Raw genomic sequence first — 26721 nt, 5'->3', positions numbered from 1 at the left:
AACTGTACTGCTGGCAGTGATCCCATAGGTTGTTTGTCTGCCATGAGGAGGTGGTATCTAATTCCTGAGAAGTAATTACAAAAACAATGTGATAGATGCACTGTCAGGGAAGCTGTTCTGTTCATCCCAAGATTGAAGACCTCAGACAAGCAAGCTGTCACTGGCTGTTCTCATTCATGAAGATAAATATCATTTCAGACTAGAGCTGTGATTTACTCTATTTGTTCTTAATGACCTGTCAATCTGCTTTTTCTCCTACTCCCTCATCAAAGGCACCCTTCCAATCTGATGTTAGACAGGCTGAGTGGAAAAATCCTGCATATCGACTTTGGGGACTGTTTTGAGGTAAGTCGAAGGTTTATAAGCATAAACTTCAGTAATGTTTTGCATTCTCTGATAGATCCAAAATCTATTTGTAAGTCAAGAAAAATAGACCTTAAAGAGTAGTCCTGAGCAACCTGTTTGGCTCTTCTTTGGGTTTCACTTTTACCTATGGGTGAAAATGAGATGAGTTTTATCTGAGAGGCATGTCTTGGTCATTAGCTAACACTCTGAAACAAGCAAAGATGTATTAGCTATTAGCATCACTGTTCTGTAAAATTGCCTGGAGCAGTTTAAGCTACTAATTGGAAATTTTTGTTATTAGCATTAGCAACATGGGCACATGTTTGAATTGTCCCTGTCGCCGAGTTAATTAGCTAGCTTCTCCTTCAAATTTGTGGAAGCTCAGAATACAAAGCTGGGACTTTCTTTGGAGTATAACCCTTAAGGGTGTAACAAGAAAAACAGTACTTATTAACTCTTAATAAGTTAGCCATTCGTTTACTAATTCTCCATTATTTGTTTAGGTTGCAATGACAAGAGAGAAGTTCCCTGAGAAGATTCCGTTTCGGTTGACAAGGATGCTGACAAATGCTATGGAGGTAAGTATTCCTTCTTTGATATGGAGGGAATTGTTCCTAGGGAAAACGGCACCTATCTCTAAATCTTTTTTTCCTGTATTATGGCTATGGTTTTCCTGTATAGGTTGTGTTTGCACCTCTCCACTCCTGCAAGAGGGAGAGATGTAAGTTACTGCTTCAGCTTCATTTTCAGGTCTTGTGGTCTTTACAGTGCATCACAGTGGAATGGAAAAAAGAAAGGAAATTTCTTCCATTTCTTAGGCCTTCCATAATTTCCTCACTTCAAAATAGGTTTTACAACAACCAAACACAACCAATAGCATGGTGCTTTACGGTGGTCGATTTGATGTCAGAGAAGAGCTTAGGTTGTAGGGATCATCTGTCTTGTTCTAATGAACAGAGACTGACAGAAGTGAATTTTAATTCAAAGCACGAGCCTTTTCCTGCTCCCTAAAAATCAGGATTGGAGTTGCATAATGAACAAAGCAGCATTTTTGATGGCTTCTTTCTCTTCTGAAGGTGACGGGCCTTGATGGCAATTACAGAATCACCTGCCACACAGTGATGGAAGTCCTGCGTGAGCATAAGGACAGCGTCATGGCTGTGCTGGAAGCCTTTGTGTATGATCCATTACTGAACTGGAGGCTGATGGACAGTAAGTTTTTCTGATAGAACAGAGACACCAGGAGAGTCATCAATCTCATTAAGGTTATATTTGAACAAGAAATGCAGAAGCATAAAACCCAGTGTCTGTTTGAAGGCAGACTGATTATATTGTTGGTTTGCAAGTGCTATTTATTGTAGTGGTTCTGAGGATTGTAGTGTAAACTTTTAATCACCACAGTGATTAAAACCATTTTTGCCCTTAAACAGAGGCACAGGACTAAGCTACGTGCAAAACGGTTTGAGTTGTCCTTGTGTTAGCTGTCATCAAGAGATTAAAAGCCATTTCAGGTGACATTTGGAGAAGGAGAAAGTCAGCCAAGCATATACTGTATATGGACAGGCACATTTGCTGCAAACCTTTGAAACTTGAGTTCATCTTTTTTAGTTCTTTTATTTTCTTGCAGCAAACACAAAGGGCAACAAACGCTCACGAACAAGAACAGACTCCTACTCAGCCAGTCAGTCAGTAGGTGAGTAAAAACAATGTATATCACAAACGTTTGGGGCATTTTCTTTTTTTTAACAGTATACAAGGCCATGAAGGTATTTTCAGCCTTTTTTCTTCTCAGCAGCAGACAAAGAGCTTATTGTCATTAGCTTAAGGACTAAGTGTTGAGTTTGGTACGTGGCTCAAACAGCAGATGCTCATTTACAGTTGTATTAACACTACCTTGGGGCACATAAACTGTTATAAACCAAATCACAGTTGCCATGTGATAGTTATTTACTTAGCCACTACATTTTAGTGTGCAGAACATGGCAAGTAACAATCAGTGTTGAAGGTTCATTGCATTGAATCTCAGCAATTGTTTGCCTTTGGGCTACAGACCAGTGAGTGTTTCATACTCAGAGTTCTATACATTTCTATGTAAACTTTATAAATTCTGTATAAATTTGTCTTTGCTGTAGTTTTAGGCCAATTGCATGTAACTTCAAAGCATTGCTTGTTAACAATTCAATATGAAACGTTTCTGAAAGTTGGATCAAACCTTTCAGTATTTTAGCAAGTATTTTAGCAAAGATGTTTGCTACGTTTCCAGTAGTGATAGAGATGTGTAGTATGCTTTGTCACAGTCAAGTATGCTTTTCAAAAGAGCTGATTAATGGTGTTATTAATGTTTCCAAAGGAATGTTACTTTATCTGCCTTTCAGTCCAACACTTTCATTTTTGTTTTCTTGTTTTTATCAAAAGAAATGTTAGATGGTATGGAACTCGGGGAGACAGCCCATAAGAAAACTGGGACCACAGTGCCTGAATCCATCCATTCCTTCAGTAAGTTCCTTGGCTGATCTTATGCTGATGCAAAAATTGTTCTCAGATGTGGGAATTTCACATGAGACACACATTCCACATTTATGCTGGCAAGGAAGTGCATAATTACCTGTGTTCTCAATTACAGAAAGAGATGACAGAAAATAGAATGGAATTTGGGTTTGTTAGCAATCAGAATGATACTTGGGGAGGACAGATGTGACAGCAGGATGAATGCAATAATTGTTTGGATGATGTCCTAATTCTATGGGTTTTTCCTACTTCTCTCCTGTAGTAGGAGATGGCCTCGTGAAGCCGGAAGCTCTAAATAAGAAAGCAATTCAAATTATCAACAGAGTTCGAGATAAACTCACTGGTAAGCCCTTATTTATGTAAAATCTGAGAAGATGGATCAGCACTATTTCTAATATTAGTATGGTGTGTTAATCCTGTAACTTATATCCAGTAAGGGGAAGGCACTACAATCAGTCCCGTCAGTCCTGAACTTGCCATCTGGAAGTTATGTTTATGGCATGTGACTTCATTCATGTTCCTTCATCCCTTAATTTCAAAGGTCGAGACTTCTCTCATGACGAAACTCTTGATGTACCCACACAAGTAGAATTGCTCATTAAGCAGGCTACTTCTCATGAGAATCTGTGTCAGTGCTACATTGGATGGTGAGTTTGTCATTCAGCTAACAATGCAAAGTTCTTCTCTGAATGATCTGGAATTAATAATTTGAGCAGAGAAAAAGCCAACAAAAAACATTACTACTTGTGTATTTAGTTATGTAAGGAAGCCTTACCACACGTTGATCTGATCTCATAGATTTTGCAGGCTTATGGCAGAGATCCCTTAAGACAGTCCACTGTAAGAAAGTGAGTTGTCATAAGGAGTGGTGGGAATGGTAGAGCATTTGAGCTGCAATCAGCCTGAACACTCTAAGTGTTTGAAGTAAGGCATGTTTGGTCACTGATTTCAGTTACAGTGAAGAATTACATATTCTGAAGTAAACATAAATTATTTAGTTGCATGTCTCCCGTTTGAGAGAGAACAGTGGAATATGCTGAAGGAAACAGTTCTTTTTAGTTTTTAAGCATTAGTTAGCTGGAAAGAAGCATGGGGATCATCTGCCAATTTCTCCTATGCTGTGTCTTTAAAATGGTGCCTTGGCAATCTCAGTCCTCAGCGTTGCCTTTGTGAAACTGCATACCAGTTAGCATTACCACAATATTTTTGTTTTCCTTAGGTGTCCTTTCTGGTAACAGAAGATTCCAGCCTTTTATTCTGGAGGCTTTTGCACTCCAAATGTGCTCTTCTACAAACACAAACTGAACGTTGGACTGATATACAGCCTTTGTCAAATATTTTGAAATGTAAATGAAAAGAGTTATTGTATATTAAAAGTTGGTTTAAGCCAATTTATAGCTGCTATTGGAAAAACACAAGCTGTCTGAAACACAACAGTTGATTGGGTTTCCAGGACAGTGAAGACTGATTGTACCACAGGTGTCAATGGTTCACTTGGTCTTTAGGGAACTGGTGAATATATACGGGTTTTGACTTATTTTGCAATGTAACTAAGTCACTTGCAGGTGGATTGTTGCCCTGATCAGAAGGTTGAAGCAGATCTTAAGAGTGTAAAGATCTTAAGCTGAACGTAACCGGGTGCCTTGGTGCAGATTGATCAGTGCAAACTGGCTGCAGGCTGCAAATGAGGCACTGCTGGGGAGCTCCCAGTGTCCTGATTAAAAAGCAGTGTTGGGGAATTAGGGGAAATTGGTAACTGGCATAGGAGGCAAAAGGGGGAGAGCTGGTCGTAACTTGAAACAGAAAATAATGGTTATTAAACAGGGGAGGAGAGGAAGTTGTGAATTATGAATAAAACGTTAAAAAAAAATGCACAAAATACAACAGAGTAGCCATGTTTAGATGCCATGTTGTATTTGAATATTTTTGTGCCAATAAATTACACCAAAACGTAGAAACGTGGGCTACATTCTTGTTTATTCCTAAGTACCTCTTAGGAAGAGGCAGGCAGGCCGAGCTGTAGCAGATCGCAGGCAGGGCCGCATGGGGTGGCTGGGGATCCGCAGGCAGCACGGCCCGCCACGCCGCGAGGGGGCGCGAGATGGAAGGCTTGGCACTGTCTAGCCACCCGAACGCGCTGCCCCTTTTCCGCTCTCGGCCCTGACGGGCGGGAAGCGCTCGCGAGAGCTTCTGGGCGTCGCGTGGCTGAGGGGACAAGATGGCGGCCGCCGTCGGCGAGGGAAAAGGCTGCGCGGCGGCGGGGAGCCCAGAGGTCCGAGGGGGCAGAGGGGGGTCGGGGGGGCTGCCCGCGGAGCAGGAAAGAGAAGGGAACCCCGCCGCGGCGCCGGTGCTGCCCGGCTTCGACGACGTCGACGCCTTCGTCAAGGTGCGGGGAGGGGCGGGGGCGAGGCGGGAGGGGCGCTGTGCACTACGGTTCCCGCCGACCCGCGCGCGGTTCGGGCCGTGGCGCTCCCAGAGCCGTGCGCCGCGGGGCATGCTGGGAGCTGCAGTCCTGCTACGGGAGGGCTGTGTGAGGGGGCGGGCGGGAAGCCCTGCAGTTTCTTGTCGTTAAAATAAAGGCGATATCCGCGTTTCTGCCGATCTAATGATGTCTTTCGGGACGTAAATCGTAGAACGAGAACTAGGCGTGTTGTTGTTACTCTTTTCTCTGTTTGGAGGGTCCTGTTAGATGGTATAAATGAAGCGACCGCGAACTTAATCGTGTTAAAAAGCATCCAAACAGAACGAGGCTTAGTGACTGCTAGGTGTAACCGCGCTGTGCAGACGGGCAGGGAAGAAGCATTTCAGCAGGGCGGCGGGCAGTGCAGTAACACGGTGCTCTCGCACAGCACGCCCTCGGCACCATGGTGGCCACCACGAAGGCTTCCAGCGGGCTCCCGCAGCCTGGCGATGAGTACGACTTCTACCGCAGCTTCCCTGGGTTCCGGGCGTACTGCGAGGCGCAGGGCCAGCGGCTCCTGCACTGGTAAGAAGCCATCGCGGCTCCGGCATCTTGTGATCCCAAACAGAGGGTGGCACCTTTCTTGGAATCTCCAGGCTGGTTGGAGATTAAAGGATGTTTTGAGTCACGTGCCTAACTTTAGCTAAGTTTCGAACAGTTCACGTTTTAAACGATGGGTTTACACAATGCCTTTAATGGTGGTGGTGGTAAAGAAGTGTGGAGCAAGCAGGGACTGACGTGAAATGCATAAGGCTTTGGGGGAGACCTGGGAACGGCCTTTCAGTATCTAAAGGAGCATATAAGAAAGAAGAGAACAGAATCTATAGCAGCATCAGTTGTGATAGAACAAGAGGAAAGGGTTTCGGACTAAAAGAGGGGAGGTTTAGACTGGCTATAATGGTAAGGATAGTGAGTCACAGGCTGCCCCGAGTGGTGCTGTGCCCCATTATCTGTGGAGACACTTGAGGTGAGGCTGGATGTGTCTCTGAACACTGATAGAGCTGTAGATGTCCTTGTTCATTGCAAGGAAGTTGGACCAGATGGCCTTTAAAGGTCCCTTCCAAACAATTCTGTGATCTAGAAAGTTGTTTGATAAAGAAATTAGTACTATTAGTACTAAATAACAGTACTGTAAAGGTGTGTCTTATGTTTACTGCTTGCATGTAATTATAGGTATTACATTTGATCTGCTTTCAAACTTCTAAGATGCAGAAAGTCGAGAAGAAGTGCATGATTCAGTGCTCAGTGTGCCTGTTGAAATCAATAGTAACTATGCTGTTCTCTTGCAAGCATGAGCAGAGTGATGCAGTACCACGGCTGCCGCAGCCACATGAGAGATCACAGCAAAGTCACAGAGCTGGAAGATAAGTTTGATATGCTGGTTGACTCCAATGACGTCATTCTTGAAAGAGTGGTGAGCAAATCATTCCTCAGCATTATTTGTATAAGTATTCGGGTACCACAAGTTTTTTTTTTAATTAAAATAGGTTTAATATTAGTGCTTTTACAGTTGTGTTGTGTACAGCAGGTGTTTGGTTTTCACCTTTTTTTTTTTTCCCTTGGAATTTAGGGTATTTTACTGGATGAAGCAGCAGGAGTGAACAAAAACCAGCAGCCCGTCCTTCCTGCTGGGCTGCAGATGCCACAGACGATCATCTCCAGCTGGAACCGCAAGGTGAGGCTGCTGCACGCAGGTTGCTGTTGCAACTTCTTTTTCCCAGTACAGTGCTCCAGTTTTCCAGTGGACCTTAGTAGTTAAATGTACCCTTGGTCCTTTCCATGTGTTCTCACTCTGTTTTCTCACAGTGTTGGGTCAGTGGATAGGAGAAGCTCTGGATGTCTGTTAAGTCACGTTGGTTTGTCTTCCTTTTAATAGGCAGGAGAATACCACAAAAGAACTAAGTCTGAAACCTTCCGACTGCTTCACGCCAAGAACATCACTCGCCCACAGCTTAAGTTTAAAGAAAAGATTGACAATTCTAACACTCCCTTTGTACCTAAACTTTTTATCAAGCCAAATGCTTTGAAACCATTGCCTGAAGGTAAGTTTTTTTGTTGTTGATGGGTAATCTGTTGAGAGTACCTGTCCTGACAATTCAGAAGAGGAAATGTTGACTGTAAAAACAAGTAGGAGCAGAAGATGTTGACTATTTGGTTGAGATTACTCTGTGACTCCATTGTTTGTGTACGTGCAGTGTAAGATTTGGTCAGCATACAACATCTTGTTGGTATACAGTAATTAACCTGTTCCCAGCAGATGCTCTGCTGCTTCCCTATGCCACCATTGAATTTCCATAATGAGAGTCCCCCTGACAGAACGAGTTTTGTTGATTGGTCTGTAAGTCTGATTGACTTTACAGATGCCTTCTTCTAATTAGTCAGAAAAGGAGGGACAGGATTAGGCCTGGCTTTATCAAAGCTGCCAGTGAAACATCTCGTCTCAGCAAGGTGTCACATTTCTGCTGCGATCCACCTCAACTCTGCACTGATGTGGGTGTAATTTAGAACGTGGGAATGAGTGAAAGTGTTTGCTGAAGGTTTTTCAGTCTCTTTCCAAGCTTTCAAGCAGAGCCACCTTGCGTGTTTCTTACAGCATCCTGTTCAGACCCAGTCGCTGGGTTTTCTCTGGAGCTGCAGACACAAATCTAGCGGGCAGCAAAAGCTGTAGGTCTAAATTAACAAGTTCTTGATACTTTGTGACTGCGAAAGGATGCTGTGGTGGGTGGAGGGGAGAGGTTAGTAGGCTGAGAGCGTTTTATGTGTGGGACCTGGTCCAGTTGTTCCATATTGGTTGTTCAGCCCTCACAAAAAGCGGACGGGAACGAAAGGAACGCCCCGAAGACTTGGATGTCCCAGCTGCTTTGGCAGACTTCATACACCAGCAGAGGACGCAGCAAACTGAGCAAGACATGTAAGAACTTAAACCAGCAGCGAGGTGCTTGGAGTGCACTGCTGAGCGTGCACTTGTGTGATGGCATCTGTGTGTAGCAGCTCTGCATGTGTTTGTGTCTGCACACTGCGTTGTGTGTGATCTGCTTCAGTCATCGGAGTTATCTTAAACCTAATCCTTAGCAAGAGACAAAATTATTACTCAATAGGAAAACTTGTTAGCTCTCAGAAGTCTCTGTCTGCTGGCTTTGTGACTGAAATGTAGTCTGTGCCTGTTTTCCTACTTTCCGTAGGTTTGCTCATCCTTACCAGTATGAACTGGAGCACTTTTCTCCACCAGATGGAGTTCTTAAGAAACCAGAACCCCAGGTTGGTGCCCATATTAATTTGTGAGCAGATGCAATAGGTTTACAGCCTTGACAAATTTCAGAATTGAGAGGGGGAGGTGTGGAGCAGGGATGGACAGAGAACTTACTGTTCCTAATAATTTACTCTGCCAGATGTACAGACCCATGGAGGAAACACCTTGTCATTTTATCACTACGCTGGATGAGCTGGTTGAACTGAACAAGAAGCTTATGAACTGTAAAGAGTTTGCTCTGGACTTAGAGGTAATCAGTTTGTGTTTTCTATTTAAAAGCTGTATGCATGCTCTTAGCACCTAGGAAACTGCTCTATTCTTCCAGGCTATTTTGTAGCTTTCTCTTTATCCCACTTTTAGTGCTTTCTTACATGTGTTTAGTTCATGGCCGTGACTGTCATATTGTCTAGAGGCCTGAAACAAACAGTGGCAGTGTTTTGAGTTTTTCAGTGGTAGTGATGGCTGCATGTTTCATACTGAATTTGATTTGATTTTGCCCATGCTGGGTGCTGCGTTACTGAGTGCAAGGGTGAAGCTTGCTCTGATTATCTTGGCTTTGGGAAGTTCTCTGTTCATTTTTCTTCCTTCATTTGGAGTGCATTTGTTTTGTACTATTATCTGCAATCGATCCTAATTAATATTTCTTGTTGTTTTTCAGCACCATTCCTACAGGAGCTTCCTGGGCTTGACGTGTCTGATGCAGATTTCCACTCGAACAGAAGACTTCATTATTGATACGCTGGAGCTGCGCAGTGACATGAGCATCCTCAATGAGACCTTCACAGACCCAGCAATTGTGAAGGTCAGCTGCCACGATCACCACAATTCCTTGGTGTTTTTTGTTTGTTTGATTTTGGTGGTTCTTGTTCTTTTTGGTAGTCCTGCACACTTAATGGTGAAAGTCAGAGCAAACAAGAAGTCTGATCCCAGACACGTGAATATGAGCCCCCACAGCACTGACAGCCTGCAGTAGAAATGTTCTTCATGTTATCCTCAATTTCTGTTGCTTTACAAGGTCCTGCACGGTGCTGATTCAGATGTGGAGTGGCTGCAAAAAGACTTTGGCCTGTACTTGGTGAACATGTTTGATACTCACCAAGCTGCTCGTCTTCTCAATCTTGGCAAGCACTCTTTGGACCACTTGCTGAAGCTGTATTGCAGTGTGGATGCTGACAAGCAGTACCAACTGGCTGACTGGAGGATACGGTAAGAATTCACCCCTTAGATGGGCCGAGCTGCAAGGTGGCACTTAGCCTTGTTTCTGTTGTTAGGCTAGGAGCTTGTTTCTGCTTGCAAGCCCCATAGTTGTACGTTGCTCTCAAAGCAAACAGGCACAGCGTTTACCTTTAAGTGGTTTAAGTTTTTGTAGGTGTTACATCCTTCTGTGTTTCTTCAGAAATTGAGTTATTTGGGGAAGGTCTGGGAATATTGTTTAATGAAAAGCTCGTGTGTAAGAAACATGAGGGAAGCTCATTTCCTGGGGGCGGTGCTGAACCACTGCAGTGTTGTGCAGAATGTCAGTGTTTGGCTTCTAAGTCCCCACAAAACTGTTTGGTTACCCATGGTACATAGAGCAGTGTGCTGTGAGAGCACTCAGCCTGGCTGTAGGGATCAACTCTGCACGCTACAGAGAGCCCAGGTTTAGTTTGTAGGCTCTGAAGAATGAAAAGGGCACTTCTGCTGTCTGGCTCAACAGCACAGCAGTCATGTTGTCCATCTGAACAAGGTGTCATCTGAATAAGATGAGTGCACAGTTTGTTACTGCTGTTGTCCAACAAATCCCTCAGGAAGGAAACAGAAGGATTTACTGTTAGTGTGTTTGGGATGCAGTTTGCCTCAGTGTGTGCTGCAAAGGGAAAACGACTGGTGGGGGGCAGCTGAAATGTATTAGTGACATTTTGGCTCTTTTTTTAGCCCTTTGCCAGAGGAAATGATGCAGTATGCCCGTGATGACACTCACTACTTGCTCTACATTTACGATAAGATGAGGGAGGCACTGTGGGAGAGAGGCAACGAGCAGCCTGCTCAGCTGAGGGTTGTTTGGCAGCGCAGCAGAGACATCTGCCTGAAGGTAAAGCTTCATTTCATTGCATTACCTGGATCAGAGTACAGGATACAAAGTCCTTTACCTGTTTCTTCATCTGTTGCATAGACGTTTTGTTTTGTTTTCCTTACTTGCGTGTGTGAAGTTGACTGTGTGAATCCATACTGTGCTGTGTGCAGCCTTTTGCTTCGCCAGGCAAAATGCCTGCATTCGAATTCCCTCTTGCTATTGTTTGAATGCTGACACACCTTGGCCATATCGAGTGTGCCTTTCCCCAGGGAAATGTTCTATTTCCAGTTCTACTGGACATTGCTGACAGCTCAAAGCCTTGGTGGAGTTGCCTTGAGACAATTATATTGTGTCTGTGGAAAGTGCTGACTCCAAGAGGCGTGACATCTGAGTTTATTCAATCCCCTTGCATTTGTTGAGGTTGTGCCCTGTTGAAGCAATTTGAGCACCAATCTGATGGCTGATCACAAGTCTTTCTTTTTTTCCTCTCCAGAAATACATCAAGCCCCTCTTTTCAGATGAGTCCTACCTTGAGCTCTACAGGAGGCAGAAAAAACACCTCAACACACAGCAGCTGACAGCATTTAGGTTGCTGTTTGCGTGGAGAGACAAGACAGCGCGTCAGGAAGATGAGAGTATAGGGTAGGAGGGCATTTGTTACAGAAGCTGTCTTCAACGAGTGTTGACTGTGCTCCCAGCCCTGGGGGGGAGCCTCTGTTATCTGTAGAAATTAGTGTGCTGCTTGGGGCTGCTTTTTGCGTGTAGGACAGAAGTGTCATGATGTTTGAAGTAAATTCTTATGTGTACCTAAATTACTCCTGCTTAATTTCTTCTTGATCGACTTACGTCTTCACACAGTGTAATCTGGGGCAGACTTGTGCACTTGGAGGATATTTTTATGAGTTTTTCACATTCTGTTATGTTCACGCTGCCTCTTTGTGTTGTAGATACGTGTTACCAAACCACATGTTACTGAAGATAGCAGAGGAGCTGCCCAAGTAAGTTTTGTTCATCCTTGAGGAGTCTCACTTGACTTTGGTATCTTGCAAAGTGTTTCCTAGTGCATGATTTCGTTTGTAGTTAGTTCCTTCCAGCTGTCAGGACTGCTTTTCTATATAGTTCTTCAGTTTGTTGAAGAAATAAACTGCAGTTTTCCCCCAGAAGCTCCAAATTTCTTCTCAGAAATGCATCTCTCTGCTTTTATTGCACTAATACATTCCTTTGCATTGCTATGTATCACACACCTGCCCCTGCGATTCCTACAGTATTACAGAGCAAGGGAGAGTAGAATTCCCCTGTAACATCTGGGTTTTTTTGTTCCCAGTGGGAGTTGAGTGAGGACAGATCGCTTTCAAAACTCAATTTATCCAACTTGTTCCTGTTCTCCAACACTTGGCACACTCATCATCTAATGTTCTGTACCTGAGAGTGATAAAAATGCACCTTTAAGTGCAAGTCCATTGTTGGACACAGCTTCAGGAGATGATCAGCAATAAAGGAAAAAAAGGAACAAGGAATACAGATGGAGCACAGTGAAAGGAGCGAGTCGAGAGCTGTGTTAGAGGTTTCTCCTTACCTGCAGAGCAGAAATTTTCATCACTGAGGATATACTCTGACAGATTAATCTGACTTGTCTCGTGCTGTCACCGTCAGGCCTGTGGTTGTGTCCACTTGCACATCCTTTGAATGCAAATGCTTAACATAAGCCATAAATACAGCACACTGCATTTTTCTCATCTCTCTTTAGAGAGCCCCAGGGTATCATTGCTTGCTGCAATCCAGTCCCACCTCTGGTTCGCCAGCAGATTAACGAGTTGCATCTTCTCGTTCAGCAGGCCCGAGAGATGCCTCTTCTCAAGGTAGGAGCAGCTCGTGTCACACAGCAGTCATCACTTGCTTTCCATAGGGCAGGGACTGCAGCCAAATGGAGACCTGTGAGGGTGAGGTGCATGTTGGCATTACTGAGCAGGCTGTGGTTGCCCATGCAGCAGCCTGTCTTTATATCACACTTTACACTGAGCTGTGAGGAGCAGCTGCACCTCGTGGAATCTGTAGGCCATGTAAATGGATTCCTAAATCTTACTCGGCTGTGGTGAAGAAAAAACAACTCTAGATTTGAGAAATTCAGTAGGTGTGGTCCATTTTTAGCATGTAGGTATTGGTACAGCCTTCTCCCTTTGGTGCAACAAGGCTGTTTGTGAGCATGACCATTGGCTTTCAATATCCATATGCAAACACTGCAGGAAAATAAGAAAGAATGTAGTTTTATTAACCCAGAAGCTTGTATTCCATGTATTGAAAACATGAGAAGAGAAGCCAGTCCAGAAGAAACAGGGCAGGTGCAGTTGACTGACTTTCTTTCTCTTCCATTCTAGTCGGAGATTGCTTTGACAGTCAAGAAGAGGACATCTCTCTCCAACCCTGAGGTAATGTTTGCATAATAGTTGTCTCCTTGCATCTTAAGCCTTAAGCATGGGAAAAAAACAACCTAGCAACGTTCTAGCTTCCAGTAAATTGTTTATCCTAGTCCATTTTGTAGATCTTTCCTCTTTATGTTGATGTTAAATTTCTGTGCTGGACTCCAAGCATTACCAGCTGCAAATTGGCATTTTACAAATCAGCACAGAAGGTTTCATCAGCAGGCACCGTAGATGGTAGGCATTTGCACGTGTGTCAGTCTGTATTGGTGGGTCCTTGTGAAGGGAAGTCTCAGATGAGCTGCTGAGGCTGACTCATCCTCCTGCTTAAAAGTACAGCATCTCCATTAAGCACTGGGTTGTTGCTTTTGATGCCGGGTGCGTTGTGCTCTGACAGGTGAGTTAGAAACACTCAGTCTCTGAATGTCACCCTTCTCTTTGAGTTTTCTTAATGCATCTCTGCAGTAGGTGAAAACATGTGGATTCCTAGAGTAGTGTACTGATGGTGTTTGCCATTTGAACCTTTCTGCAGAGGCTGGAGAATGCCTTCTTTGGACCACACGACAGTTCCCGGATTCCTATGGATGATTTTCAGAATAATTCTGCTTTAGGTAATTTGGATTTATGAGTTGTGATAGATGTGACACTGTGTGATTTGATAGGGGGAAATGAGCAGCACTGAAGAAATTGTCATGAAATCTTACTATGTGAAAAAGTAAGCAGTAGAATATACATGTATCTAATAGAATTCATCTTCTTTTCAATTTTCATGTAGAATCTTCGTCTGCACCAGTCTTGGAACGTGATTCTCTCTTTTTGGACAGTGAGAGGACAATGAATATTCAGGGTGTTCAGCCAGAGTCAGCGTGCCTTGTTGCTACTGCCACTGTCAGCATATTCAGTGTAAGCACTCTGTGGTGGTGCCAGCATTCAAGTGTTAGGAAACAAACTTAATGTGGTGTAAATGTGTGGTAGCAGTGAAAGAAGTAGTAGGGTGTGCATGGAAGTGCTGTTGGTGTCCTGTCAGACATACGGCATAACAAGACAGTGAGGCTGGGAGGCCAGCACATAAATTCTTTCTGGAGGGTTGCTGCCAGTGCTGGAGTTTCAGATAATGACAGATAACGTGCATGGGATGGCAGTGGCCAGGAGTAAGAATGATTCATGTTAATGTTTCTCTATTTTTTTTTTAGGAATGTGATAAAGATGAAGGAAGTGAGAAGGTTTTAACAGCTGCACAGAAAAAAGCTCAGCGTATAATGGAGTCCTTTGAAAATCCATTCAGAATGGTAAAATTCAAAGTGGGGTAAAACCCAATATATATTTGTAGTGATGCTGACAAACCAGCCTGTGCAAAGGGTGCTCTGCTCTGCTTTCCCAGGCTGCATGACAGACCTTGATGTAGTAACAGCTCTGCTGGAGTTGAGGGATTGTTCTTGCAGAGCAGACGTGTGGATGTGCTCTCAAAGCATCCCGAGTTGTGTCTGTAGTAAGCAGACCCCTTGTTCTGCTTTCTGTTTGTTTATCAAGCTTGAGGTTTCTTTAATTTGCATCACATTTTCATCTCTGTGGCTGAAATTAGTGAGTTGATTTTATTCTTCTAATGAAAAAGAACAATAGAATAGTTTGTAACAGATACGGAGCAGCAGGTTACTGGGACGCAGCATACAAACAACTGTTTTCTGCTGTGTGGTTGGAGGTTTTGTTTTGTGTGTGTGGTTTGGTTTAATTGTTTATTCTTTAACGTTATTGGCTGTGGTGACTGGTTTTTCCAAAAGATGATCTTCCTGTAGGAATGTTTCTTGCACATGAATTTGATCTGGGACGTGGCAGTGAGCTGACAGCACCAATAGCACACGCTGTGCTTAAAGACCAATGCTCTTTTCCCTTTCTGCAGTATTTGCCTTCAGAACAGAATCCTGCCTACGTCTCACAGTCTGCAAAGTTTGACCCATCATCAAAAATTTATGAAGTAAGACTGAAGTTAAAATTTCCTGCCAACTACTAGAAAAGAAACAAATACTTAGGTTCTTTTCCTTTGGGAGCCTTAGCAATGTGTGTTTGTTTTTTTTTTTTCTCCTTAGAAAAAGAATATAAACTTTAAGAAACATAATGTGTTCTTAAGTCAGTATCTGATTGTTTGAATAGCATTCATACCCTTCAAAGAGCCAGAGATTGGAGACATTCCACTTTGTAGTCTGGGTCTGTCAAAGCTACAAGCTACTGCTGAAGTCTGCATCTGCCTTTGTTCTCATTGGGCTTGTTTGTAGCTCAGAACTTTTAAAGCCCATAGTTCTACTTTACTTGGTGCAGCAGATCTTAATCTCTTTTACAATCCAATTTGATCTTTTGTGCTCTTAATGAAGACCAGCATGTGGTAGCAAGTTTATAAACTCCCTGTTGCCATAAAACTTCAAAGAAAACGATTCCAGGTAATTTTTTTTCCTTTGCAGATCAGCAATCGATGGAAGTTGATGAGTAAGACACAAGTACAGAAGGAATCCAGGGATGAAGCAAAAAAGAAAGCAGCTCAGCAGTCAGGTACAGCCCTTTTTCTCCTCAGTGTGTTGGCTAATGTGCTTTTCCCAGTGACTTTCTAACCTCGTGGCTAATTTAGTCCTGCTTCCTACAGTAATGTCTGTTTGTCTCTAGCTGCTCGTGACCAAGCACAGAAGGAGTACAAAGAGGCAACAGAAAACATTGTGTCTGTTCGTCAGCAAGCTATGGTATGTCCCTGAGTTTAACTCTTCCAGCCTTTGCCTTCTTTGACCTTTTTAACATCAATTCAGAATAAGACCCTGTGCCCCCATTACTCTGCCGATGCCCAAGCTGAAAGCAGCTGATCTCAAGCGACCTGAATGACAGACAGCCTTGATAGCAGGCTGTCCGTGCTTCTCCCTTATGTGCAGCAAAAGCCCCTGGCAGCTTTTGCTCTGCAAATCTTCACATTCTTCCTTGTCTTCAGAAAGGAATGTGTTGCACTCCTGCAGCTCACTGTTCCTTGCTTGCTTGTGGGGTGACAGCAGATCTCAGCCTCAAATGTCTCATGAAATGACAGCTTGGCTTCGCATCCGAAAAGTCCCTGCACTGAGGGGTGGAAGGAAGGGAAGGGACGTGGTTCAGTCCCAAAGGAAAACGCAGTGCTTTCTCCCCCTGCTGTTACTGCCACACACAGCCCCTGCTGTCACAGGCCCAGCTCCACCAACAGCTCATCAGCATGCTGCTGCTCGTGCCTGCACAGGGATGTTTCAATTCTCCTGAACTTGTTCCCATTCTGTGGGTCGCTTTCACAGCAGGAGCAAGCTAATAGGAAGAGGGAGAGGGTCATGAGTGAAACAGCACCAGAACTGCCAAAACCAGAGAAGAAACGGCCAAAAGCCTCCCAGCAACCAGAGGAGCTGGAAGCACCGAAGCAGTTTACCCCCTTTGATTACAGCAAGTTCAACTTCAAAGTGTTTGCGGGTAAGATCTGCATCTCGGCTGGAGTGCTGCAGGCTGTGGAAAACCTTGCCAGCTGAGGCCTGAGAAGGCTGTGTGAATCTGGGTGCCAAGGCAGTACAAATGGTTAAAATGCACTCACACTGCAGTGGGGAAACATTAAAAGAAATTTACCTAGGGAAGGGGTAGTGTAGCATCCTTTTTCTGGCTTGGAAACAAAACTTGGAAACAGGTGAGGGGATTGTGGATTCATGGTTTGCTTCTCTTCTCAGCAGTGAAAGTCATTTGTTTAATTGGGCCCAAGAAAGTAGGAGTTAAAGGAGACGTAGCTTCTTATAATGTGTCTATTCAGAAGCTTCTTATGCCCTGCAGTGGCTGTTCTGGTTTTTTTTAGCTTGGGAGACTGCAGTGAAACCTCTTCATCAGAGAAACACGAGGAAGAATTGTTCTTTCTAGCAATCTTCAGTGACAACTTCTCTCCTCTTTCCCATAGGAAGCAGCAAATCGAAGCAGTCAGCACAGTTTGATCCCGCCAGACAAGTTCACACAGGCAAGGTACAGACATGTCGTGAAAGAAGTAACAGAACTCTTGGTGATCGTGTGTACCCAGCTGGGAATTGCTGGGAGAGGTTTTTTTATTGTTGGAAAAGCAGACTCTTCCAGGATCTGCAAAATATTCCCTTGCAGCACTTGGTGCTGACACGCAGCTTCCAGTCACAAACTCGTGCCTTGCATTACGGCCTCGTCTTGCTCAGGAAGAGCTTTCTTGGGGCTTTCATGCTCTCCCATTGTTTCTCACCTGGTTGTACTTGGTTCAAGCTGCACCACCTGCACAGCAGGCACACTGCTTCAGCTACATCAAATTGCAGTTCTAAATTCAAGGCACCCTCCAGAATCTCAAAGTCACTCCAGTTGCGGCCTCGGCACATCCAGGTGTTGCCTGCATTCTCCACTCAAGGAAGAAATTTTTTCCTGATTTAATTTATTGCTAATTAACTTAAACTTCTCATCACTGACTGGGAGAATGAAGGGAACTGTGACCAGCACAGGAGAGTTTGTGTCTGTGTGCTGAACAGCTCGCTCTGGCAGAGCTGGCTTGTTAAGTGCAGTGCTCACGTATGGAGCATTTGAGACATGACGTCGGTGGCCATTCAAGCATGAAGTAATAGATGCTCATTTGTGAATTCATTGGGTGCCCAGGCACCAATTAATTTCCAAAGCTCATTTCTTGCTTTTCAGCCTCTTTCCTGTACATGCTGCCTTCTTGTGTATTCAGCTGAAGGGCGAATGGTTCCAGGAAGCCTCTTAGGTACTCATTTAAAATCATCTATCAGGAGCAGAACAGGTTTATGCCTGATAGTTTGTAAATAGTTTCCAGCACGATTTGCTGAGTCACTGGAAACTTTTCTCATAAGAAAAAAAGCCAGCAAAACAATTTGACAGTGAATGTAGGAGAGCGAGGTTTTAGACCTTTAGGACTTCTGTCTAGGTGGGCGCATGGGACATTGGTAGCAAGACCAGCAGAACAGCATGTATTCAAGTGGATTCAGTGCACATGCATGTACACAAGTGCTAAAACAAAGCCCAGAGTGTAGGCAGTGCTCCTTGAGGTAGGAGGGTCCATCAGGATGTGCACCACGTGGAACAGACTGCGTTTGTCCGCTCCTCACTGTGCTGCTTTTTCTCTTCCACACAGAAATTTGCTGGAGCCAACAAACTTCAACAACCGGCTGGAAACCGAAGCATGTCCTACCTGGCAGGGAAAGCTGATAGGTGCGTTGTTGTCAGCCTGCTCTCATCGTGGGGCAGTGTTTGCACTCCTGTGCCACGGGCTGAGCACAGCTATTGTGCTCTGCTGCTGGGGGAGCTTAAGCACGTTTAATGGGAAGCAGTTGCATAACATCTACTCATGTTCATTTGGCAGCTTGACGTCAGTTTACGGGGGGGGGAAAAAAGAAAAGAAAAAGCTTAGTCAGGATTAATGCAAGTAAAAGACAATTCTGGGTGGAAAGTTTGAAACGTTGAGGTAAAAGTTTGTGTTAATAGATGTGGGAGTCGCTTTCTTTGGCCACGAAGATGGGCAGAGGTGGGGAGAACATTTGTTTGGAGGGAAGACAAATAACAGTACTGCCAAATATGGACATTCTTGTTCTGAATATACTTAATGTTCAGCTTCCTGGGCTCGATTCTTGTGAATTCTTTGGTCATAAAAGAGCAGTGCCATGCAAGGGCTGCACTGGAAGCAGAAAGGTTCTGCATCGTGACTCTTTCTCAATAGAATCATTGTAAGCTATTGTAGATTGTCAGTCTTGGGTGAATTTAGAGCAAGATTTAAAGTCTTTCTTTAACTCTCTTTTGCAGGGGTTCCAAGCACCACTGGCCAAAGAGATAGTCCTTGTTCTGGGAGCTGTGGGAGCTGCTGAAGGAAACAATAGACAGAAGTAACCATGGAAAGGCAAATGCTGGTCAATGAGCAGTTTTCGTACAGAAATGTTTTTAAGTCCATTAAAACCTTTTTTTTTTTTTTCCAAAAGGGAAAACATCTTCATTGCTTTGGCTTTTATTGTATTCACACTGTTCTTTGTAATTATAATGTTGCCTTGTTTCTAATTTTGAAAGTTTGTCCTCAAATGCAGTCAGATTAAGCTTAAGTGGATATGGAGGAACATTTTGGCATCACTGAAGTCAGCACAAAAGTAATTGAGAGGCTCAATAGATGTGATTTAAGCTCCAGCAGTCCAGAGGAAGAACTAATGCCAGACTGACCTTAGCCCTTGCTTACACATTGAACTGCACAGCTCACCTTTTACAAGACAAGGTAATGTGAAAAATGAGAATGTTCCTGGCAGCGTTAGAATTATAAAGTAAAGGTTGTGAGGGGTAGGTGTGTAAGGGTTGAGGTGCCTTTTAGGTCAGAGTAGGTAGTTGCTTTTTCTCCGTAATGATACAGAGTGAAAGCAATGCTTTAATGTAGAAAATAAAGCCAGGGAGGTTCTGCGATGCAGCCAGATGTCAGCACAGCTATCCTAATGTGTCATGGTTGTAAATATTCACAGCCAGTTACCTGGGTGCCTTTGTACAAAGAGAATCAGCCCGCGATTTGATTCAGGGGTGGCTGAGCTCATTCTGAACACAGCTGAAAGCTGGGAGCACTCCTATGATTGAGGTAAACAACTTCAGCATCCTGGGGTTGTATAAACCCATAGCTGTGCAGCGTTGTTGCTGGATCTCTGGTCACTGAGCAGTGCAGCTCGCTCCCACAGTCCTTGAGGTTGCTCTGGTGTTTATTTCTGCCTAAAGATCCCCTGCCCTGCTCACCTGTTTGGGCAGTGACAGCATTCCTTCTCGGAGGTGAGGTGCAAGGACTAGCTGAGGAATGGTAAATCTTCCTTTTGCATTCCCAAAGCCCAGGGTTGCACTTTGAAGAATAACTGAGGAGGTCTGGTGGATTTTTTGTTTCTTTTCAGTCTTTCCCTGTGTCTCTGCGGTACACTGGAAGGTTTTTTCCCCATGTGTTGTCCTCTGCTGACAAAGCCTGCCTGCACATGGGATTACATTTGATGAGAGGCACAAGAAGCTGATTTAGCTGCTTTAGGAAGGGCTGCCCAACTCCCTTCTGCACAGCTCTACTACTTCTGACTTTGACAACTGAACAAACTGAATTGAGTAAATCTTAATGAAAGACCAATTGGCTGCAGAGGTGTTAGAAATGATGCAGTTTAAGGCTCCCAGCTGGCCTGATGGTCAGTGATGGTGATGTGTTCCGCTTCTCACCATGAGAGGGTTTTGCTGTGGGTATGACGGGCTGTGCTGGGGCTGCTTCTGTAAGCCGGGCCGCTTCTGCGGCTGCTGTGCGCCCTACCACGTTCTGTAGCGTCGCCGCGTGCTGCAGGAAGGGATTGCCTTTGCCTTCTCAGCACGCAGCCCCTAACTCTCCAAACCAGCCGTTTCCCGGGAGGCGGTTACTCGCTCAGCGCTCCCAGGACGCTTTAATTACTATGTAACAAGAAACTCTGGGCTCTGTTACAGGCACCAGCGTGGATCCGCGCGCGGAACCGCTCTCCGCCCCCGGCTGCGCCTCACCCCGCAGGCAGCACCTCGGCCCCGTTCCCAGGTACGCCGGCACCCCGCGGTCCCTCCGCCTACGGGGGGCTCGGAGGCGCGGCAGCTCCGGGCGCGCCGCCGCACGTGGCCCCTCGCCGCCGGCCGCACTACCCTGCTGGCGCTGACGTCACGCCGCTCCGAGCCAATGGGCGTGCTGCGGCGGGCGGGCGGCCAATGGGAGCGCGGCGGCGCGCGCGCTTGCGGCGGAGGCGGGGCGGGGCGCGGCGGCGCGTGGGCCCCTGCGCTCCTGTGCTCGGCTCCCGCGCCGGCGGGGTCAGGCGGTGCGCGGGGCAGGGCCGGGCCGGGGGCACGGAGAGCGGCGCGGATAGCAGCACGGGGAGCGGCACGGGAGGCGCCGGGCCCGGCGGGGCGGCGTGGGGCGGCGGGGCCGGACCGGGATGGAGCGCGGCGCGGCGGCGCTGATTCGCGAGGGCTGGTTCCGCGAGACGTGCCGGCTGTGGCCGGGCCAGGCCATGTCGCTGCAGGTGGAGGAGCTCTTGCACCACCAGCGCTCCCGCTACCAGGAGATCCTCGTCTTCCGCAGGTGCGGCGCGGGGCGGCGGCCGAGGGCGGTGGGGGCCCCGCGGCGCCGGGGAGCGGGGGGAGCGCGGCCGAGGGCCGGTTCCGACCCCGCTTCCCCGCTCTGCCCAGCACCACCTACGGCAACGTCCTCGTCTTGGACGGGGTGATCCAATGCACGGAGCGGGACGAGTTCTCGTACCAGGAGATGATCGCCAACCTGCCGCTCTGCAGCCATCCCGACCCCCGCAAGGTAAGCCGGCCCCGCGCCCTCGCCGCCTCCCCGGGGCCCGTCGGTCCCCGCACTCCCACGCCTCCCCGCACGCCTCGCCGCGGTGTCTCGCAGCCCTCCGACCCGCGTACACCTCCTTCCCTCCTCTCCCGCCCCAGGTGCTCATCATCGGCGGCGGCGACGGCGGAGTGCTGCGCGAGGTGGTGAAGCACCCCACCGTGGAGTCCGTGGTGCAGTGCGAGATCGATGAGGTGCGCGGGGCACACGGCAGCGCTGCCCTGCAGCATCCCCCGGCCGCGCTTCACCTGCTGCCCCGTGACAGCCCTGAGCGCTGACGCCACTCCTCGCCTTGCGACGTGGCAGCTGGCCGCTGCCTCCTGCGCCTTCCCGTGCACGCATGTGGCTGAGGCCCTTCCAGGCCGGCGCCGGCTCTCCCGGTTCCTGAAGGAGCTGCTTTCCCCATCCCCTGATGTGTAACAGCACATCCTCTTGCCGGAGGAATATGGGCTCTTTGTTAAGCAGGCTCCTTGCACTGGTAGCAGGAAATAAGCGAGGGGATTTGTTTCCATGACAAATAGGCTATTTCTCCTCGGTCAGTTTGCTCTGATGTTTTACTTTAAGAAGACAGCATAACTTTCTCATAAAGCGGGGCTGCGCTGTAAATGGAAAATGCTGCTGTGGGAGCCCCCATACCTGTCTGAAAAACCACGTAGGCAACACGTGCTTGGTTCTGAACAAGCATGGCCTGACAGCAGAGCAGTTCTCATCTCTGCCGTTTACGAGAAGCTGGGGATGCCCACTGCTAGTGCTGGGGCTCAGGCTGTCTCACACAGTGCGTGGCTTGTAACAATTTCACACAAAATATGTTGAGACTGAATGTAGTGACTGTAGAGCAGAGACGGGGATGTTTCTCACGTTGCATCTATAAACCTGCTGCTGTGGTCTTGTCTAAAAAGGAAGAAAAAATCCTAAATTGATATCACCTCTGCAAGTGATGTCCTTAGGGAAAAGGAGCACAGCAGCAGACAGCAGTCCGCAGTCAGATTCTCTGAGCTCCTCAGGGAGCTTTTGAAGCTGTAAGTTCCTCTTGTTGAGTTTGGCACGGACACAGAGTGTCAGTGAACTCTGAGGCCATAGGAAAGGGCTGAGTGTAGTTCGTTGGCTGAGGATGCTGACAGCTCTTGAGGATCCAGCTAGAGTGCAGTTTGTGCTGAAGGCATGGAAGGAAATGACTCATAGCGCTGCAGCTGCACAGTGGCCTGGAAAGCAGCTCCTCGTAGCCCCCTCTGACCCACTTGTGCTCTCTGTGTTGCAGGATGTGATCCAGGTATCTAAGAAATATCTCCCTGGGATGGCAGTGGGGTATTCCAGTGCTAAACTGACCCTGCACGTCGGAGATGGTTTTGAGTTCATGAAACAGAATCAGGAAGCCTTTGATGTGATTATCACGGACTCATCTGACCCCATGGGTAAGAATCCCATCCGTAAAAGGGCACTGCTTCCCACACTTCTGCTTTTCTCTCTGGCTGCCTTCTTGGAAGGCGTTACTTGGAAGTAATGCTGGTCTGCCCAGTTTCTTTTTCAAGTGGAAACTCTGTCACTGACGTGGTTGTTTTGGTAGAGAAAGGGAAGGATGAAGACCAGAAAATTGTATTAATGAGGCTTCGAGGCAGCTGTCACATTTCTCTCCTCAAAATTCAATTGCAGCCACTAGTGCTTCTGGCAGGGAGTTGATCCTTGAGTCCAGTGATCCCATGGGAAATACAGCACCAGGCTGGCAAAGTGCTTTGCACGTGAGCCCTCTAACAAAGCAATGGCTCATGTGCTGTTGGTGGATCTGCAGCCTAAAGACAGAGAGCTGCATTTCTGAAGGTGAGATCTGGGGCACAGAAGGGAAAATGTGGTTCTGGTGCCTGAGTTTCCGTTGATCTTGCTCGAGTCAACACAGAGACGTCTGTAAAAAGCAGATTGTAGCAGAAGTTTGATTTGAAGAAAACTGGGGCAAGAAGCAGCTGCCAGGACTCTCTGGTAAAGATCCTGGGACTCTCTTGAGGAAAGCTGAATCCTGGTGGTTTGGTTGTGCTAGGTGTAGGCTGAACCCCAGGGTCAGAACTCTGCTTTCAGATCATCTCCAGCACTTGTCCTCACTGAAAAGCTGCTTGAACTGATTCTTGGTCAGTGCAGACTGCGTGCAGCCCGAGCGTTCCGAAAACTACGAGTCTACTTTCTGAGCCTCTCTCTAGATGTACCTTTTTTCTTACAGGTCCTGCAGAAAGCTTATTCAAAGAATCCTACTACCAGCTGATGAAGACAGCACTGCGCGAAGATGGGATTCTCTGCTGCCAAGGTGAGGATGCTCTCTAGGTAGAGGTTGATGCCAAATCATTGCCTGCTGAGCGTGAGTCCCAAAGGGAGACATGATGCAGGGGGAAAAATTGATTTCAGCTGTGATGTAGGACATTAAATCCATTTTAGCTCCCAGGTATGGCAGTGGTTTTGATCCGTTTACGTCAGCTCATTAAGAGCTGGTCTGCACATAGTGTAAAACTGGCATAGTGGTCTTATCTCACCTCTGAAACTACATGAGCTGTCTGGAATGGAGCAGGTTTGGACTTGGAGCTGCTGTTAACTTGGCACAGGCCTGTGCAGAGAAAAGGGGCAGCTCTCACTTTGCATCCTGTCTTGCTCTCCCTGTAGGTGAGTGCCAGTGGCTGCACCTGGATCTCATTAAGGAGATGCGTCAGTTCTGCAAGTCTCTGTTCCCTGTTGTGGAATACGCCTATTGCACCATCCCTACGTACCCCAGCGGGCAGATTGGCTTCATGCTCTGCAGCAAGAACCCAGTGAGTTTCAGGCACCTGAAGTGCCCCTTTTCGCTCCCTGAGAGTACTGCAGAGCTTGCCTCAGCTTGGGGGCTTCTGGGCTTCTTGTGGTCCCAGGTCTGTCAGCTCAGGGCCCCAGAGGTGCAGTGCAGTTTGTTCAGCAGAGTGCACAGTTGGCCAGTAACGTAAGCAGTCGCTTTAGGAAAAATATTATAATTTTGTCTCCTGTGCAACTAACTCGTAAAGGTGAAAGATGCTTCTGATCAGAGGTCTGCTCTTTTCCTAACTTGATGCATTGCTGTTAACCCACAATGTATTTGTTGCACTGTTGGGGGTGGGGGTGGGAATCAGGCAGCACTTCTGCTGCTGTATTTAGTTTAACTGGAACAGTGGCAGCTTGCACTGTGCCTGACTTAACACAGATGCTGATTCTGCTCTGAAGAGCAAAGGCTCTTGATTCTGGGATGTTTGGGCACAGTCTGACAGCTTCATCTGGCACGTGGCTCACATTCAGTCTGACCTCATAGGCAGACATCTGTGAACAAGAGCTAGTCACACAAGGTACGGCGTGTAAACTCCAGCCCTTGGGGCTGGAGCTGCGCAGAACCTTTGACATCATACTAGAACAGAAAATCATCTGTTTTCCTGTGAGTCCTTTTGGTTCTCTGCCACGAATCGGGCTGCCCGTTGTGCAGCACTGTGCTTGTTTCCTAAATGCTACAGCACTACCTGGCTTCTCTGTTGCAGAACACGAATTTCCGAGAGCCTGTGCAGCAGCTCTCACAGCAACAAGTAGAGGAGAGGAGTCTGAAATACTACAACTCTGACATTCACCGGGCAGCTTTCATCCTGCCAGAGTTTGCACGGAAGGTAAGTAGGGCTGTGCTGCTCCTCCTCCATCAGAATGAGGTATGACTTTGCTTTGACAGGGCTGGGAATATACAGAGTTGAGGATTTGCTGCAGCCCTGAAGGCTTCTCTGGGCAAGTTGGAGCAGGGTGGCATTTTGTATGACATGGCAGAGGATGAGTCAGTCTGGTAAGACTGGAGTTCAGTTTGGAACTGTTATTTGGGTTGATGTCCCAAGTTTTGATGGCAGATCACTCGTACTTTGCCTACCATAAATGAGCCCAAGAGCCTGCAGAACTGGTGTTTTCCACTGGAAAGCTCCAAAAGTCTTGGATAAAAAAAAAAACTGGTTGTGGTTTTTAGTGCAAACCAGAGGATATAGAAAGGATGGTGTGTAGTTCAGTCTGCCTTCTTGAAGTCCTTCATCTCTAACCGCAGGTTCTAGCGGAGCGCATCCTCAGAGTGCCCTAGGGACAAGGGCAGGTGCTGTGGGTGTGTTTCAGAGCCATCTGTCTGCTCAGGACTGCTACATTTGTCCATCCTGACATTTCTTTTCTTGGCTGTCGCCAGGCCCTGAGCGATGTGTGAGACCCAGAAGCTCCTTCCTCCTTTCAAGTTGGACCCTGAGATCATCAGTGATGTGGGGACCTTCCTAGCAGACTCCAGATTTGCTCTCCACTGTGTGGGATCGTTTAACCCCTTGCCAGCCAACATTCCCTTTGATGTGTCATAACCCAGATAAGACTATTGAAAAGGTCCAGTGACTTATTGCGTGAGGTCAAAACTGTTGTTTGCAGTACTGGAAATGTAAGATGTCTTCTTCCTTCCTCTCCTCCCTTTACCCATTCTAAATTTGCCTCCACCCAACTGACAACGATATATTTATAACTGACGTGTATTTCTGTCTGGTGATCTTCTGAAACTTGGGAAGAGTCCAGGAGGTTCACTGACTCGGCCTTAAGCACAGAGAGCGAGAGCTTTGTGCACAGAGTTAGCTTGCTCTCTCCTAATAGAAGCTCCCTGCTGCTGAGACATTTTGACTGGTAACGGGTCTGAGCCTTCACATCCCACTGCCCTGCTGTGATGCCTGTGCTGTTCTGCAGCACAGCTGGAGAAATCACAGTGCAAACTGTTGCCATTCACAGTAAGTCTCCCTCCAACCCTGATGGAGTAGCAGTATTAAACGCCAGCATGCCAGGCTGGCAGCAAAGTCTTGTGGCTTTTATTTTAATTTTTTTTTCAATTGGTTGGAAACAGAAATGCTGAGGTACTGACAGGCTGACTCCTGTTCTTACCCCTGCCATCAAAATGGTTCCAAAGAATGTTTATCAATCAGGTGATAGGCGCTTTATATATAAAAATATAAATATAAATATATATATAAAAAAAAAATCAAACCTTAGATCCATTGCCTGCTGTTCAGTACTGATGCTGGGGAGGCAGTTGTGCTGATAAATCTCATCTCAGTCTTGCTGAGGTGCCTCAGGCCTGGGTATTTGCTAGTCGTTAGGACGCATCATTACTTCTAATGCTGCCCCCAGAAGTGTAAAGCTGTTTCTCGTTTTACTGTGTTGTGAGATGGATCTTCCTCCACATCTACTTCTGGGTTAAAGTCTCCGTGCCACCGCTGTGCAACAGTGATCCGTTCCAGCACAACCACTGTGCAATTGTCACTCCCTTGCAATCAATTAAACACTCGGCTCTGGTTAAGGTGACGTGAGTGT

General features: G+C 46.6%; 3 protein-coding genes across 6 annotated transcripts in view; all 3 read left to right on the top strand.

Moving 5' to 3' along the window:
• Positions 1 to 4811, top strand: part of MTOR (mechanistic target of rapamycin kinase) — a 61509-nt gene extending 56698 nt beyond the window's left edge. For all 3 annotated transcript variants that reach the window (XM_052691756.1, XM_052691759.1, XM_052691758.1), the window contains exons 51-58: positions 273 to 345; positions 849 to 923; positions 1422 to 1557; positions 1973 to 2038; positions 2761 to 2841; positions 3116 to 3196; positions 3395 to 3500; positions 4073 to 4811. In XM_052691756.1, the coding sequence (XP_052547716.1) occupies positions 273 to 345; positions 849 to 923; positions 1422 to 1557; positions 1973 to 2038; positions 2761 to 2841; positions 3116 to 3196; positions 3395 to 3500; positions 4073 to 4088 (634 nt within the window). In that variant the 3' untranslated portion in view covers positions 4089 to 4811. The remainder of the gene's footprint in view (positions 1 to 272; positions 346 to 848; positions 924 to 1421; positions 1558 to 1972; positions 2039 to 2760; positions 2842 to 3115; positions 3197 to 3394; positions 3501 to 4072) is intronic.
• Positions 4812 to 5057: 246 nt separating this feature from the next.
• On the top strand, positions 5058 to 19014 carry EXOSC10 (exosome component 10). 2 transcript variants are annotated; one of them, XM_052691860.1, is made up of 25 exons: positions 5058 to 5239; positions 5703 to 5839; positions 6605 to 6728; positions 6885 to 6989; positions 7191 to 7356; positions 8114 to 8225; positions 8497 to 8572; positions 8704 to 8814; positions 9223 to 9366; positions 9580 to 9770; positions 10479 to 10635; positions 11111 to 11259; positions 11565 to 11615; positions 12365 to 12476; positions 12993 to 13043; positions 13567 to 13645; positions 13810 to 13937; positions 14228 to 14323; positions 14932 to 15006; positions 15488 to 15575; positions 15687 to 15760; positions 16328 to 16496; positions 16966 to 17027; positions 18169 to 18245; positions 18834 to 19014. In XM_052691860.1, the coding sequence occupies exons 1-25, from the start codon at positions 5072 to 5074 to the stop codon at positions 18862 to 18864; spliced, it is 2733 nt and encodes a 910-aa protein (XP_052547820.1). In that variant the 5' UTR covers positions 5058 to 5071; the 3' UTR covers positions 18865 to 19014. The 2 variants fall into 2 exon arrangements, with proteins under 2 accessions (XP_052547820.1, XP_052547821.1); XM_052691861.1 differs by lacking the exons at positions 16328 to 16496; positions 16966 to 17027; positions 18169 to 18245; positions 18834 to 19014 and having other exon boundaries at positions 15667 to 15760.
• A 1819-nt stretch (positions 19015 to 20833) lies between these two features.
• On the top strand, positions 20834 to 26712 carry SRM (spermidine synthase). Its single transcript, XM_052691909.1, has 8 exons — positions 20834 to 21120; positions 21228 to 21348; positions 21486 to 21578; positions 22643 to 22796; positions 23591 to 23674; positions 24025 to 24170; positions 24897 to 25019; positions 25568 to 26712. The coding sequence occupies exons 1-8, from the start codon at positions 20975 to 20977 to the stop codon at positions 25583 to 25585; spliced, it is 885 nt and encodes a 294-aa protein (XP_052547869.1). The 5' UTR covers positions 20834 to 20974; the 3' UTR covers positions 25586 to 26712.
• Positions 26713 to 26721: the final 9 nt, after the last annotated feature.

This window comes from Tympanuchus pallidicinctus, unplaced genomic scaffold, assembly GCF_026119805.1.
Source record: "Tympanuchus pallidicinctus isolate F22 unplaced genomic scaffold, pur_lepc_1.0 scaffold29, whole genome shotgun sequence".
Taxonomy (NCBI): Eukaryota; Metazoa; Chordata; class Aves; order Galliformes; family Phasianidae; genus Tympanuchus; species Tympanuchus pallidicinctus.
Note: the sequence above shows the minus strand (reverse complement) of the source record. Positions and strands in the feature narration are given on the sequence as shown.